At 45.2% G+C, this 14,184-nt stretch overlaps 1 protein-coding gene across 1 annotated transcript in view; it reads right to left on the reverse strand.

The window, feature by feature from the left end:
- Positions 1 to 8,419: 8,419 nt before the first annotated feature.
- The window catches only part of LOC137541314 (BPI fold-containing family B member 2-like), a 56,667-nt gene continuing 50,902 nt past the window's right edge, over positions 8,420 to 14,184 (reverse strand). Inside the window, exons 14-15 of the mRNA XM_068262558.1 lie at positions 10,895 to 10,971; positions 8,420 to 8,570 (exon numbers count right to left, since the gene is read on the reverse strand). Of these exons, the coding sequence (XP_068118659.1) occupies positions 8,529 to 8,570; positions 10,895 to 10,971 (119 nt within the window). The 3' untranslated portion in view covers positions 8,420 to 8,528. The remainder of the gene's footprint in view (positions 8,571 to 10,894; positions 10,972 to 14,184) is intronic.

Here is a 14,184-nt window from a genome sequence, read left to right on the forward strand (position 1 = left end):
GTGAGCTGGCTTTTGAAATCCTACAATTCCCTGGAAAACAAGGAGGAAGGGAGGAGGGAAGGAGGAAGGGAAGAAGTCTGTCGAGCAGAATTATTTCTTTTTAGGCAGAAATTAGTGTGGTGGGAAAAAAATTTTGCATTCCGTAAAATTCCGCAGAATTTCACATTTTTCCGCGGAAATTCTGCAATAGTGATCTAGCAATTCCACCAAATTCCAGCCGGAATCACAGAATTCGTAATACCGCGGAATCCAGCAACCATCCCTAATGGATAGCAAAAAATCTGGATAAATCCAGATATGTGGATTCAAACCGTTTGGATATCCGAGTCTATACAGATATCCAAACCCATTATCTGGATTGAATCCAGGTAGCTGGATTGACAACCGGAAGTGACCTTTAAATTGCTTCCAAAACGTCTTTTATAGTAAATGATGCATGAAGCATCATGTTTTTTTTTAAAGGAAAACAGCAATTGTTTATGTGGGGAGGTATAATACAAAAAAAAAAAAAAAAAAAATGGCTGTAAATTAACATCAGGAGGTTCCAGACAGCGGGCGTGCAGCCCACACTGTATCCAATGCACAACTGGGACATCGCAGTTTTCAGCCCAGACATCTCAAAAAAATTATTATTTTTTTTTTTTAACAAAATACAGCTATTGTAGTGGCGTAATAGCTGGTGGCAGACAGGCAGCAGAAGATTTGTTCTGTGTGGACCTTGGCGGTGGGTAGAGATCTCTGTTGTAGAGCTTGTGGTGGCCTGCTCATCCACCATCAGCTCCTTCACAGGCTCTGCGTCTTTCTCCTTCAATGTGCGCTGATGACCCTGGTGGAAAATGGCCGCTACACGCTGCTGCACTTCTGCAGTGTGACTCCCCCTAACAGCTGGGCGCCCAGTGCATCCACGGCCAGTGGCTAGCGGCGGAATGGACACTGACGCGGCAGAACTGCCGACAGTGGCGGCAATGCTGCTCCCTCTCCTCTTACCCTTGCTTTTCATGCTGCCTCTCCTCTGACTGCCAGTGCCAGCATACATGGTACAACTTTATATGTGTCCAAATGAAGTGGGGTATTTGTACTTTATTCAAATCACTAGTACTAGTAGATAGTAGCAGTAGTAGAACTTCAACTAACAGAGTGACAGCAGAGTAAAAAACACTGACACACTAGCTGTCTGTCTATCTGTCACACTGTAACAGCACTGCAATTAAAGTAAGCTAACTCAATACAAATAAACTATATATAACTGGTAGTAGTAGACTAGTTGTAGTCAGGGGTGAGCCTGGGGTGCCTGGTACCTGGGTGCAATATTTTCTCTGGCGCCTATGGGAGTGGTTAAATTAACCGCGCCCAACCACATAACCACACCCATGTCCTGCCTAATCACACCCACACCTTCCACCTCTTTACGCATGCATGTGATACCCTATTCCTACCCCTCTTCCATGCATAGCAATGACTCAATCCATTTTCCAATCTAAAGATTAATAAACTGAGAAGACAGACATTACCATGTTCAAAACAAAGAAAACGTTTTTTATAACAAAAAATGTAAACAAAAATATACCAGGTAGTGAGTGACAGGGACCCCCAGTGAGTGACGGATGCCCCCAGGCTAGGTAGATAGTGAGTGACAGGGACCCCCAGTGAGTGACAGGTGCCCCCAGGCTAGGTAGGTAGTGAGTGACAGTAGAGTGACCATATTTTTGTGGGTCCAACCTGGGACGGGGGGGGGGGGGGCGTGGGGGGGGGGGCGGCGGCGAAAAGTGGGAAGGAGTGAGGAGCACGCAGCGGTGAAGACTGGGGGAGGGGGGCTGCGGCGCGCATAGCGCGCCGCGCCGAAAAAATGGGCGTGGCCATGACATTGTATGGGCGGAGCTAACGTAATGATGTAACAGCGAGGCATAAGAAAGCAGTGTTTACGCCATGATGTGGACAAACGAGACTTTGTATCATGGGTGTGCAGAAACTGTGTGATGCTAATAGTATACCGTAACCACAAAGCAGCAAACATAGCCATCTATGACCATTAAATAATAAATGCAGTAACAGTTACCCCGGACACCAGAAAATAAACGCAATAGGCAACATGTCAGTATAAAATAAATGCAATGCGGGCAAACATGTCAGTACAAAATAAACGCAATGCGGGCAACATGTCAGTACAAAATAAACGCACTGCGGGCAAACATTTCACCAGAAAAGAAACGCACTGCGGCCAAACATTTCACCAGAAAAGAAACGCACTGCGGGCAAACATTTCACCAGAAAAGAAACGCACTGCGGCCAAACATTTCACCAGAAAAGAAACGCAATGCGGGCAAACATTTCGCCAGAAAAGAAACGCACTGCGGGCAAACATTTCGCCAGAAAAGAAACAATGCGGGCAAACATTTCGCCAGAAAAGAAACGCACTGCGGGCAAACATTTCACCAGAAAAGAAACGCACTGCGGCCAAACATTTCACCAGAAAAGAAACGCAATGCGGCAAACATTTCGCCAGAAAAGAAACGCACTGCGGGCAAACATTTCGCCAGAAAAGAAACGCACTGCGGGCAAACATTTCGCCAGAAAAGAAACAATGCGGGCAAACAATAACATTTCACTAGAAAAGAAACAATGCGGGCAAACATTTCACCAGAAAAGAAACAATGCGGGCAAACATTTCACCAGAAAAGAAACAATGCGGGCAAACATTTCACCTGGAAAAGAAACAATGCGGGCAAACATTTCACCTGGAAAAGAAACAATGCGGGCAAACATTTCACCTGGAAAAGAAACAATGCGGGCAAACATTTCACCTGGAAAAGAAACAATGCGGGCAAACATTTCACCTGGAAAAGAAACAATGCGGGCAAACATTTCACCTGGAAAAGAAACAATGCGGGCAAACATTTCACCTGGAAAAGAAACAATGCGGGCAAACATTTCACCTGGAAAAGAAAGCATTTACTCACCTGGCAGAAGTGTCCGGCCTCTGGCGCGCTGCTCCGTCCCGGGACCGTCTTCCTCCTCCTGCTCTTCTCTCCCGCGCTGACAGGGCTACGGCAAGATGGCGCCCGAAGCCCTGTACTAGTGACACAAATAGGTCTCCAGTACAGGGCTTCGGCAGCCATCTTGCCGTAGCCCTGCTCGCCTGCCGGTGTCGGAAACAGACACCGGAAGAGGAGGCTGGAGCGGGGCTGCGGGCAATGAACTGGCACGGCGTCTATAGACGCCGCTGCCAGTTCATTGAGGAGAGAGTGGCCAGAGTCCCGAGGCCGGGACGTCCCGCTGCTGTAAGCGGGACGTTTCCCGGGACCTCATTAAGCCTGGGACAGCGGACCCCGAATCCGGGACGTGTCCCGGGCAATCCGGGACGTCTGGTCACTCTAGTGACAGGGACCCCCAGTGAGTGACAGGTGCCCCCAGGCTAGGTAGGTAGTGAGTGACAGGGACCACCAGTGAGTGACAGGTGCCCCCAGGCTAGGTAGGTAGTGAGTGACAGGGACCCCCAGTGAGTGACAGGTGCCCCCAGGCTAGGTTAGGTAGTGAGTGACAGGGACCACCAGTGAGTGACAGGTGCCCCCAGGCTAGGTAGGTAGTGAGTGACAGGGACCCCCAGTGAGTGACAGGTGCCCCCAGGCTAGGTAGGTAGTGAGTGACAGGGACCCCCAGTGAGTGACCGGTGCCCCCAGGCTAGGTAGCTAGTGAGTGATAGGGACCCCCAGTGAGTGACAGGTGCCCCCAGGCTAGGTAGCTAGTGAGTGACAGGGACCCCCAGTGAGTGACAGGTGCCCCCAGGCTAGGTAGGTAGTGAGTGACAGGGACCCCCAGTGAGTGACAGGTGCCCCCAGGCTAGGTAGGTAGTGAGTGACAGGGACCCCCAGTGAGTGACAGGTGCCCCCAGGCTAGGTAGCTAGTTAGTGACAGGGACCCCCAGTGAGTGACAGGTGCCCCCAGGCTAGGTAGCTAGTGAGTGACAGGGGCCCCCAGTGAGTGACAGGTGCCCCCAGGCTAGGTAGCTAGTGAGTGACAGGGAATCCCAGTGAGTGACAGGTGCCCCCAGGCTAGGTAGGTAGTGAGTGACAGGGACCCCCAGTGAGGGACAGGTGCCCCCAGGCTAGGTAGGTAGTGAGTGACAGGGACCCCCAGTGAGTGACAGGTGCCCCCAGGCTAGGTAGCTAGTGAGTGACAGGGACCCCCAGTGAGTGACAGGTGCCCCCAGGCAAGGTAGGTAGTGAGTGACAGGGACCCCCAGTGAGTGACAGGTGCCCCCAGGCTAGGTAGGTAGTGAGTGACAGGGACCCCCAGTGAGTGACAGGTGCCCCCAGGCTAGGTAGGTAGTGAGTGACAGGGACCCCCAGTGAGTGACAGGTGCCCCCAGGCTAGGTAGCTAGTGAGTGACAGGGACCCCCAGTGAGTGACAGGTGCCCCCAGGCTAGGTAGGTAGTGAGTGACAGGGACCCCCAGTGAGTGACAGGTGCCCCCAGGCTAGGTAGGTAGTGAGTGACAGGGACCCCCAGTGAGTGACAGGTGCCCCCAGGCTAGGTGTAGCAACTCAGATGTCTGATTATATGGTGATCTGCAGAATCACCAATAATACAGACGCTATACCTGATTATGTGGTGATCTGCAGAATCACCAATAATACTAGTATAGCTAAAAGGGTGCTAAGAGTGTAGTGCTTGGTGCAACTGTAACTTTATTAGTTTTGCAAGACCTTACCAGAGGGACTGGTAAGGTACTATAATACACAGACAGTAAATTAGTAATTTAGCGAGACCTCACCAGAGGGGCTGGTGAGGTACTATCAGTACACAGACAGTGTAACAGAGAACAAGCCCCAGCAACTGGTGATGCTGATGGAATCTCCCGAGGAGCGGGTGATTCAGACTATACTGCAACCTAGAGATCACCTGGGGACCAGGTGATACAAACAATACTGCAACTAATGATCACCTGAGGAGTAGGTGATTAAGACTATACTGCAGTCTAGGGAACACCTGAGGAGCAGGTGTTACAAACAATACTGCAAGTAAGGATCACTTGAGGAGCAGGTGATTCGATACTAAGAATCCCTCACCAGAGGCTAAGCCCACTGGTGAGGACAGAGTAGTCAGACAGGCAAGGTTAAGCAACAGAGAGGTAAGTATCAGTACAGAATCGTGAGGCAAAGGGATAACGTGTAACAGGCAGAGGTTCAGCAACTAGTCAGATAGGCAGAAGTACAGAAACGTTAAACAGGAAGCAAGGTCAGAGATATAGCCAGAATCCTACACAGGTAATCAATAACAATATAACAATTCCTAGTCTAGGTGTGAAGTCCTTGGTTTCAACACCTGGGATCTAGTCTAAGGTCTGAGCGCTAACACGTAAGTATTCACGACAGCAGACGAAGACCGAATGACAAGTGAAGGCTTATGAGGAAGAGGGAGACTCTCAGCCACTCCCACCTCGGATTTCCGCCAATTCGAGCGGCGAGAGTCATCCCTGACGTCAGCCAACCGGCAGGTCAGCTGACGTGCCTTCTGCTAGCATAAAGGTCCTGTCTCCGCGCGCGCCCTACCTAGCCAGATTCAGGTCCTGAAGATCAGCATGGCGATTGGTCAGTGGGGACATACCTCAGATCAGCGTGGGACGTAGTGGGCACAATGGCGCATAGTAAGCATCTACGCGAGTCACTTCAAATGCAGGAAGTAATGAATGATGTCACTTCAGCATATTAAATCGGGGGTACTTACTTTGCGCCTCTCTGCCTGCCAGGCCCTGCTCTGATCTGCAGGTCTGTCCCCACTCAACGCACTGATCTGCAAGTCTGAATGGGGAGAAGGGAGGGTGAACGCTGGAGCCAAACACAAGAGCGCAGCCCAGCCCCAGGCCCCTGCAGGGGTTGAGGCCCCAGGCCACCTCTTGCTTTGCTTGTAGCTAGCCATGGCCCTACTGGGCCCCCCTGCTACCCTGTAGTTACACCCTTGGGCTGAAGTTTCAAGGAACAAACCAACAGCTTGGCAAGGCTAGTTTCACTCTGGAGCAATGCATTGCCTACGCAGGGAAAAAAATAATCTCAGCGAATGGAACAGATGCAACGCAATACATGCACTGAATCATTCAGTACATAAAAAGTATTCTTCACTGCAAGTGTAAATGTGTACTTTATCCAGATTTGAACAGTTTACCTCGCATTATGCCAAAGGATCTGTTGCTCCGCACTGCTAAAGCACTGATGTGAACGTATTATTACAATATAATGCATCGCATTTACCATACAATTATATTGTCTGATGCAACACCTCAGTGTGAAACTTGCCTACCTGCAGCAGAGGCGTATCTACAGGGGTGCAGGTATGGCAGGTGCTATAGGTGCCTTGTACTGGGGGTTCTGCACTATAGCATCCCTGGTTTTCTCCAGATAGATCCTAGTTTTTATCTGGGAGAAATTGTGCTGCCTAGATACATTTTTTGGTGGGATAAGCTGCCTAATTGTTATTTGGGGGATATTTACAGGCTGGCCCATTGCCATACTTCAGTCTTACAGGCAGGGTATTTTCTAGGCTAAAATGCACCCAGGGGGAGGGTGTAAAAATTGTGCCATCCCCCCCCCCCCCCGTGGAGCCAGGTATAGGTGCCCGCAGTATAGGTTAGCCAGGTCTAGTTGCACTCAGTATAGGTAGCCAGCTATAGGTCCCCCAAGTATAGGTAGCCAGGTATAGGTGCCCCAGTATAGGTAGCCAGCTATAGGTCCCCCCAGTGTAGGTAGCCAGGCATAGGTGCCCCCAGTATAGGTTAGGTAGGCAGGTGCCCCCAGTATAGGTTAGCTAGGTAGGTGCCTCCAATGTAGGTAGCCAGTATAGTTGCCACCAGTATAGGCTAGCTAGGTAGGCACCCCCAGTACAGGTTAGCTAGGTAGGTGCCCGCAGTATAGGTTAGATAGGTATATGCCCCCAGTATAGGTTAGATAGGTAGGTGCCCCCAGTATAGGTTAGATAGGTAGGTGCCCACAATATTGGTTAGATCGGTAGGTGCAGCCAGTATAGGTTAGATAGGTAGGTGTCTCCAGTATAGGTTAGATGGGTGCCCCCAGTATAAGTTGGATAGGTAGGTGCCCCCAGTATAGGCTAGATAGGTAGGTGCCCCCAGTACAGGTTAGATAGGTAGGTGCCCCCAGTATAAGTTGGACAGGTAGGTGTCCCCAGTATATGCTATATAGGTAGGAGCCCCCAGTACAGGTAAGGTAGGTAGGTTCCCCCAGTATAGGTTAGATAGGTATATGCCCCTAGTATAGGTTAGATAGGTAGGTGCCCCCAGTATAGGTTAAATAGGTAGGTGCCAACAATATTGGTTAGATCGGTAGGTGCAGCCAGTATAGGTTAGATAGGTAGGTGCCCCCAGTATAGGTTAGATGGGTGTCCCCAGTATAAGTTGGATAGGTAGGTGCCACTAGTATAGGCTAGATAGGTAGGTGCCCCCAGTACATGTTAGATAGGTAGGTGCCCCCAGTACAGGTTAGATAGGTAGGTGCCCCCAGTATAAGTTGGATAGGTAGGTGCCCCCAGTATAAGTTGGATAGGTAGGTGCCCCCAGTATATGCTAGATAGGTAGGAGCCCCCAGTACCGGTTAGATAGGTAGGTGCCCCCAGTATAAGTTGGATAGGTAGGTGCCCCCAGTATAAGTTGGATAGGTAGGTGCCCCCAGTATATGCTAGATAGGTAGATGCCCCCAGTACCGGTTAGATAGGTAGGTCCCCCCAGTATAGGTTACATAGGTTGCTGCCCCCAGTATAGGTTAGACAGGTAGGTACCCGCAATACAGGTTAGATAGGTAGGTAGTTGGGTGCCCCCTCCAGAATGAAGGGGGGAGTCAGCCGCGGGGAGGGCAGCCCTACTTCTCCCCGGAGCTGCGGTCTGTGCTCCCCCCTCCGCTGCAGAGTGAGCGCAGCAGGAAGCGCTGTATATAGCAACTCACCTCCCTGCGTTCCAATTGCCGATCACTTGGTGCTGGTCTCCTCCTCTGCATAGCTGCTTATACACACTCTACTTCCTGCTCTACAGTGGAGAGGGGAGCACGCAGGGCGCCCGCCGCCCGGGGTGAGAGAGGTCAAGCAACTTTCCCCACAGCTGCGGCTCCCCCTTCATTACGGCGCCCCCCTCTCTCAGTGCTCAGGGCGGCTACACGGGCCACACTCCCCTAGAAATGGGGCTGCTTACAGGCCATGCTTCACTTCAACTTAGATACAACCAATTGCACAAAATGACTGCACCTTTAATTTTTGGGATGGTGCACCCCGTTTCTCTTCCCCAAGGTGGATTTCAGTGTTATCCAATGGCACTGTTTTCCCTAGACACCCCTCTGATGTGCAGCATGATAGAAAGAGTAGTAATGAGAAACAAATAAAATAAGCACTTTTTAGAGAAAATGTGAAGTAATACAAACTCGACATTGTATTCATTCAACGTGTAAGTAATTTATTTCTTTAGGGAAAAACACGGTGTGCTTTATTCGCTGCCAGCAATGGCAGCAATGTACAGGTTAGCTGGACTATTACATCTTACTCCCGTGACTGAAGATTTCCATATATAGCTGCATATCCCTGTAGAGACAAAAATACAAAAATAATACTATATTTCAGAATTAAAAATAAAATGCTGGGAGGCATTTTATATTTAGATTTAACATGTGATATTTCTAAAATAAAGAATCATTTTATAGTGAATACATTTAGCAAAACTTGCCTGCTAGTGTTGATCGTAATCTTCTAATTACATTTATGTTAAATTTTGTGTAATTTTTCGCAATTACAGCCATATATAATTACGATTTGGACTTCCAATTGATTTTGCGTAAGTAGTTTGTAATTTTGCATAATTATGCCAAATTGTGCATAATGTTGTGCTATCTTAACCATTAATACATATGCCACACATAAAAACAAATGCCAAAAAGATCTTGTAGTTTTTGAGAAAATCTATTTTTAAAGTGAAAAGGAAAAACGGTTTTAAACTCAGGAAAAATGAAAGTTTTTTAAAAGCATTTTTCCTTTGTATTTCAAAATCGATTGTCTCAAAAACGACAAGGTTTTTTTTTTTTTTTACTTACACCCACTATACCCCTTAACAGCTGTAGCAATTTTGGAGACAATAGCATGTATGTGAACTTTGTCACTAACTGCTAAAGTCGGGAAAAAGAATTGCGAAATTGCAGTTCCTGATTATGTTTACATATAAAATTAATTTACGATTTTTTCCCCTGAAATTTTGCATAACTATTTTGCTACCTAATGATGAATTACCATGCAAAATTACATTATAAGAAATTCATGCTTACTCATGATACATACATAGACAAATTACTATGGTAGGGATTAGATTGTGAGCTGCTCTCAGGGACAGTTAAGTGACAAGACAAAATACTCTGTACAGCACTAAGGATGATGTTGGCATTACATTAAAACTAAATAATAATCAACACTATCGCCTGTCTGTATTCACTTGCATTACTGTGATTTCATGAAGTTCAGTCTAAGACCACAGGTTGGAATCATTATTTTTGTTCTTATTTTATTCCATAACCGAAGGAGAGGTAGGAACACAGGGAAAACAAATCCACTTTAAAACAGCAGTAAATGAAATGTAGTCTGCCTTAAAGCTATCTAGCTTAACCACTTCAGTACCACAGGTTGTTTAGCCTTCAAAACCAGAGCAATTTTCACATTACGCTCCAGTCATTCATTCGCCAATAACTTTATTGTTACTTATCACACTAAAATGATCTGTATATTATTTTATTTGTGGGACAAACTAGGCTTTCTTAGGGCAGTACTTTTTGCTAATAATTATTTTATTTTATATGCATTTTGCAGAGAAGACGAGGAAAAAAAACTCAATTTCTTAGCTTTCAGCTATTGTAGTTTTAAACAAAATGTGCTACTGATGAAACAGGCACATTTTATTTGCAAGTTTGTCCCATTTATTACATTTAAATTGTGTCGGTATGGTAATAATATTTTATTTGGAAAGAAGGTGTCCCTTTTTCAGTTTAGTGGGTTTTTTTATATTATACAGTAATAGTTACAAACCTTCATTTACAAAAGCAACAGTAATATACCCTCACAACATACATATTATATACATACATACATATTAAAAAAGGTCCCTAAGGTAACCTTTTATGTATTTTTTGTAATGATGTCTTTTTTTTAAGTTCTTTATTTTGTTAACTATGGGGTAGTGGTGGAAGGAGTTAGAAAAATAAAATACATTTTTATTATTTTTTTAAGTGATAGTGTATTGGGTGCATTTTTACTTTTTGGCCACAAGATGGTGTTATACTAACTTCTGTGTTCTAAATAGAACACGAAACCAAGTGTATACACCATGTTTACATATTGTTTTTTATTTAGAGCTCAAGCTGCTGCCGGAAGCTCTGATTCATTACAGGCACAGTGATTGGGGCTGGTAACAGCTGTTACCCATTCCCCAATCACGAAAGGACAAGACTGCGGTGAATGCGAATGGGAGACACGCGACGATCGTGAACAGTGGCAGTAAGTAAAAAAATGTGCATATCTACTCCCCTTAGCCTGAAGTGAAGTTTACAGGGGCGTAGATATGTGTAGCAAGAGAGCTGAAGTGGTTAATGCCTAGTACTTAATTCCAAATACAAGAATTCCTTGCAAAAAATATTGGTAACTGCTCCACACTTGATGTTAATCAATGGGTGGTTTCCTGTGGTTCATATTCCACGTGACAGAGCAGCTTCTAAAAGTGTGCAGGGTTTAAGAAACTGCATATGCTCTCTCTGTTTTTTACACTGTGCTGCTTCGGACAAACGCAAATGTATTTTCGCATACAAATGCATGTGGGGGGTCTAAATTTTTGGTTTTTTCAACAATGGAAGGATTTGATTTATTCTCACCTCATACACATCAATTTTTGGATCCACTAGTTTCAGAGGTGAAATTCTGGGAAGAGTCCATCCAACTCTCAGAGCACCTTTGTGGGAGAAATAACACTCTGCAGTTATATGTAACATCTGGAAATCCACTGCTACTGTCATTCCTGCATCCTGACCCATGGATAAATATCGGCATACACTACAATATTGACAATAGCATGACTGCAATTAAAAAGGTTGATTTAGAACAGAGGCCAGGAACCTTTTTGTCTGAGCGAGCCATAAACGCCACATATTTTAATAAGTAGTTCTGTGAGAGCCGTACAATGGGTTTCAAACTGGCACTGTGCGCATGTGCAGCAGAGGGCTCACGTCCCTGTTGCCATGATGATTATACAGTTGATCTGTCAGGCAGCAAAAGTGTCAGACACGTCTTCAGCTTCTCTTGGGTTTCAGCAACATCAGCCAGACAGATGAAATACTGACTAACAGCTCGTAAAATCAGCTAGCTGACTTGGGGATTGATTCACTTTGTAGGACGAGATCCCCGCACTTTGTCAAGTGACAGGCAGCCTATTGGGCCAATCAAAGTGCGGGCCTGCGGGGATCTCGTCCTACAAAGTCACTGGACCTGATAGGGTCCAGAGTGGAACAATTGGAGCAGCCATTAGTTTTGGGGTAGCACAAGTTAGTAGTGCATGCTACAGCAGTAGCGTGCCTACTTTGAAATTTTTTTTTGCGCTGCCGCACTAAGCTACGCTGCTTGAGCAGTGTAGCTTAGTGGATCAACCCCTACTGATTTGTCTGTGAGCCAGATGTAACCATCAAAAGAGCCATATCTGGCTCCCGAGCCATCGGTTCCCTAACCCTTATTTAGAACCTCTTAAGGTGGACACACACCATACAATTTTTTATTTACTTATTTATTTTTATTCGAGAATTCTGATCTTTTTTTGGTTGTATGAATTTTCTTTCTGCCAATATACCACACATGTAGATTCAATTTCTAGGTAATCAAAGAAAGATCAGATAATTCATAAATATTGGGTTGTTTAACCACTTCAGGACCACTGTCTTTTCGCCCCTTAAGGACCAGAGCCTTTTTCTCCATTCAGACCACTGCAGCTTTCACGGTTTATTGCTCGGTCATACAACCTACCACCTAAATGAATTTTACCTCCTTTTCTTGTCACTAATACAGCTTTCTTTTGATGCTATTTGATTGCTGCTGCGAGTTTTACTTTTTATTATATTCATCAAAAAAGACATGAATTTTGTCAAAAAAATGACTTTTTTAACTTTCTGTGCTGACATTTTTCAAATAAAGTAAAATTTCCTATACATTTGAGCGCGAAAGTTATTCTGCTACATGTCTTTGATAAAAAAAAAAACATTCAGTGTATATTTATTGGATTGGGTAAAAGTTATAGCGTTTACAAACTATGGTGCCAAAAGTGAATTTTCCCATTTTCAAGCATCTCTGACTTTTCTGCGCACCTGTCATGTTTCATGAGGGGCTAAAATTCCAGGATAGTACAAATACCCCCCAAATGACCCCATTTTGGAAAGAAGACATCCCAAAGTATTCAGTGAGAGGCATGGTGAGTTCATAGAAGATTTTATTTTTTGTCACAAGTTAGCGGAAAATGACAGTTTGTGACAAAAAAAAAAAAAAAAAAAAAGTTTCCATTTCTTCTAACTTGCGACAAAAAAAAATGAAATCTGCCACAGACTCACTATGCTCCTCTCTGAATACCTTGAAGTGTCTACTTTCCAGAATGGGGTCATTTGTGGGGTGTGTTTACTGTCCTGGCATTTGGGGGGTGCCTAATTGTAAGCACCCCTGTAAAGCCTAAAGATGCTCATTGGACTTTGGGCCCCTTAGCGCAGTTAGGCCGCAAAAAAGTGCCACACATGTGGTATTGCCGTACTCAGGAAAAGTAGTATAATGTGTTTTGGGGTGTATTTTTACACATACACATGCTGGGTGGGAGAAATATCTCCGTAAATGACAATTTTTTTATTTTTTTTACACACAATTGTCTATTTATAGAGATATTTCTCCCACTCAGCATGGGTATGTGGAAAAATACACCCCAAAACACATTATACTACTTCTCCTGAGTACGGCGATACCACATGTGTGGCACTTTTTTGCACCCTAACTGCGCTAAGGGGCCCAAAGTCCAATGAGTACCTTTAGGATTTCACAGGTCATTTTGAGAAATTTCGTTTCAAGACTACTCCTCACGGTTTAGGGCCCCTAAAATGCCAGGACAGTATAGGAACCCCACAAATTACCCCATTTTAGAAAGAAGACACCCCAAGGTATTCCGTTAGATGTATGGTGAGTTCATAGAAGATTTTTTTTTTTTGTCACACGTTAGCGGAAATTGATTTTAATTGTTTTTTTTCACAAAGTGTCATTTTCCGCTAACTTGTGACAAAAAATAAAATCTTCTATGAACTCGCCATTCTCCTAACGGAATACCTTGGGGTGTCTTCTTTCTAAAATGGAGTCATTTGTGGGGTTCCTATACTGCCCTGGTATTTTAGGGGCCCTAAACCGTGAGGAGTAGTCTTGAAACCAAATGTGGCAAAATGACCTGTGAAATCCTAAAGGTACTCATTGGACTTTGGGCCCCTTAGCGCACTTAGGGTGCAAAAAAGTGCCACACATGTGGTACCGCCGTACTCAGGAGAAGTAGTATAATGTGTTTTGGGGTGTATTTTTACACATACCCATGCTGGGTGGGAGAAATATCTCTGTAAATGACAATTATTTGATTTTTTTTACACACAATTGTCCATTTACAGAGAGATTTCTCCCACCCAGCATGGGTATGTATAAAAATACACCCCAAAACACATTATACTACTTCTTCTGAGTACGGCGATACCACATGTGTGACACTTTTTTGCAACCTAGGTGCGCTAAGGGGCCTAACGTCCTATTCACAGGTCATTTTGAGGCATTTGGATTCTAGACTACTCCTCACGGTTTAGGGCCCCTAAAATGCCAGGGCAGTATAGGAACCCCACAAGTGACCCCATTTTAGAAAGAAGACACCCCAAGGTATTCTGTTAGGAGTATGGTGAGTTCATAGAAGATTTTTTTTTTGTCACAAGTTAGCGGAAAATGACACTTTGTGAAAAAAAAAACAATACATATCAATTTCCGCTAACTTGTGACAAAAAATAAAATCTTCTATGAACTCATCATACACCTAAAAGAATACCTTGGGGTGTCTTCTTTCTAAAATGGGGTCACTTGTGGGGTTCCTATACTGCCCTGGCATTTTAGGGGCCCT

Source organism: Hyperolius riggenbachi, chromosome 12, assembly GCF_040937935.1.
Source record: "Hyperolius riggenbachi isolate aHypRig1 chromosome 12, aHypRig1.pri, whole genome shotgun sequence".
Classification (NCBI taxonomy): domain Eukaryota; kingdom Metazoa; phylum Chordata; class Amphibia; order Anura; family Hyperoliidae; genus Hyperolius; species Hyperolius riggenbachi.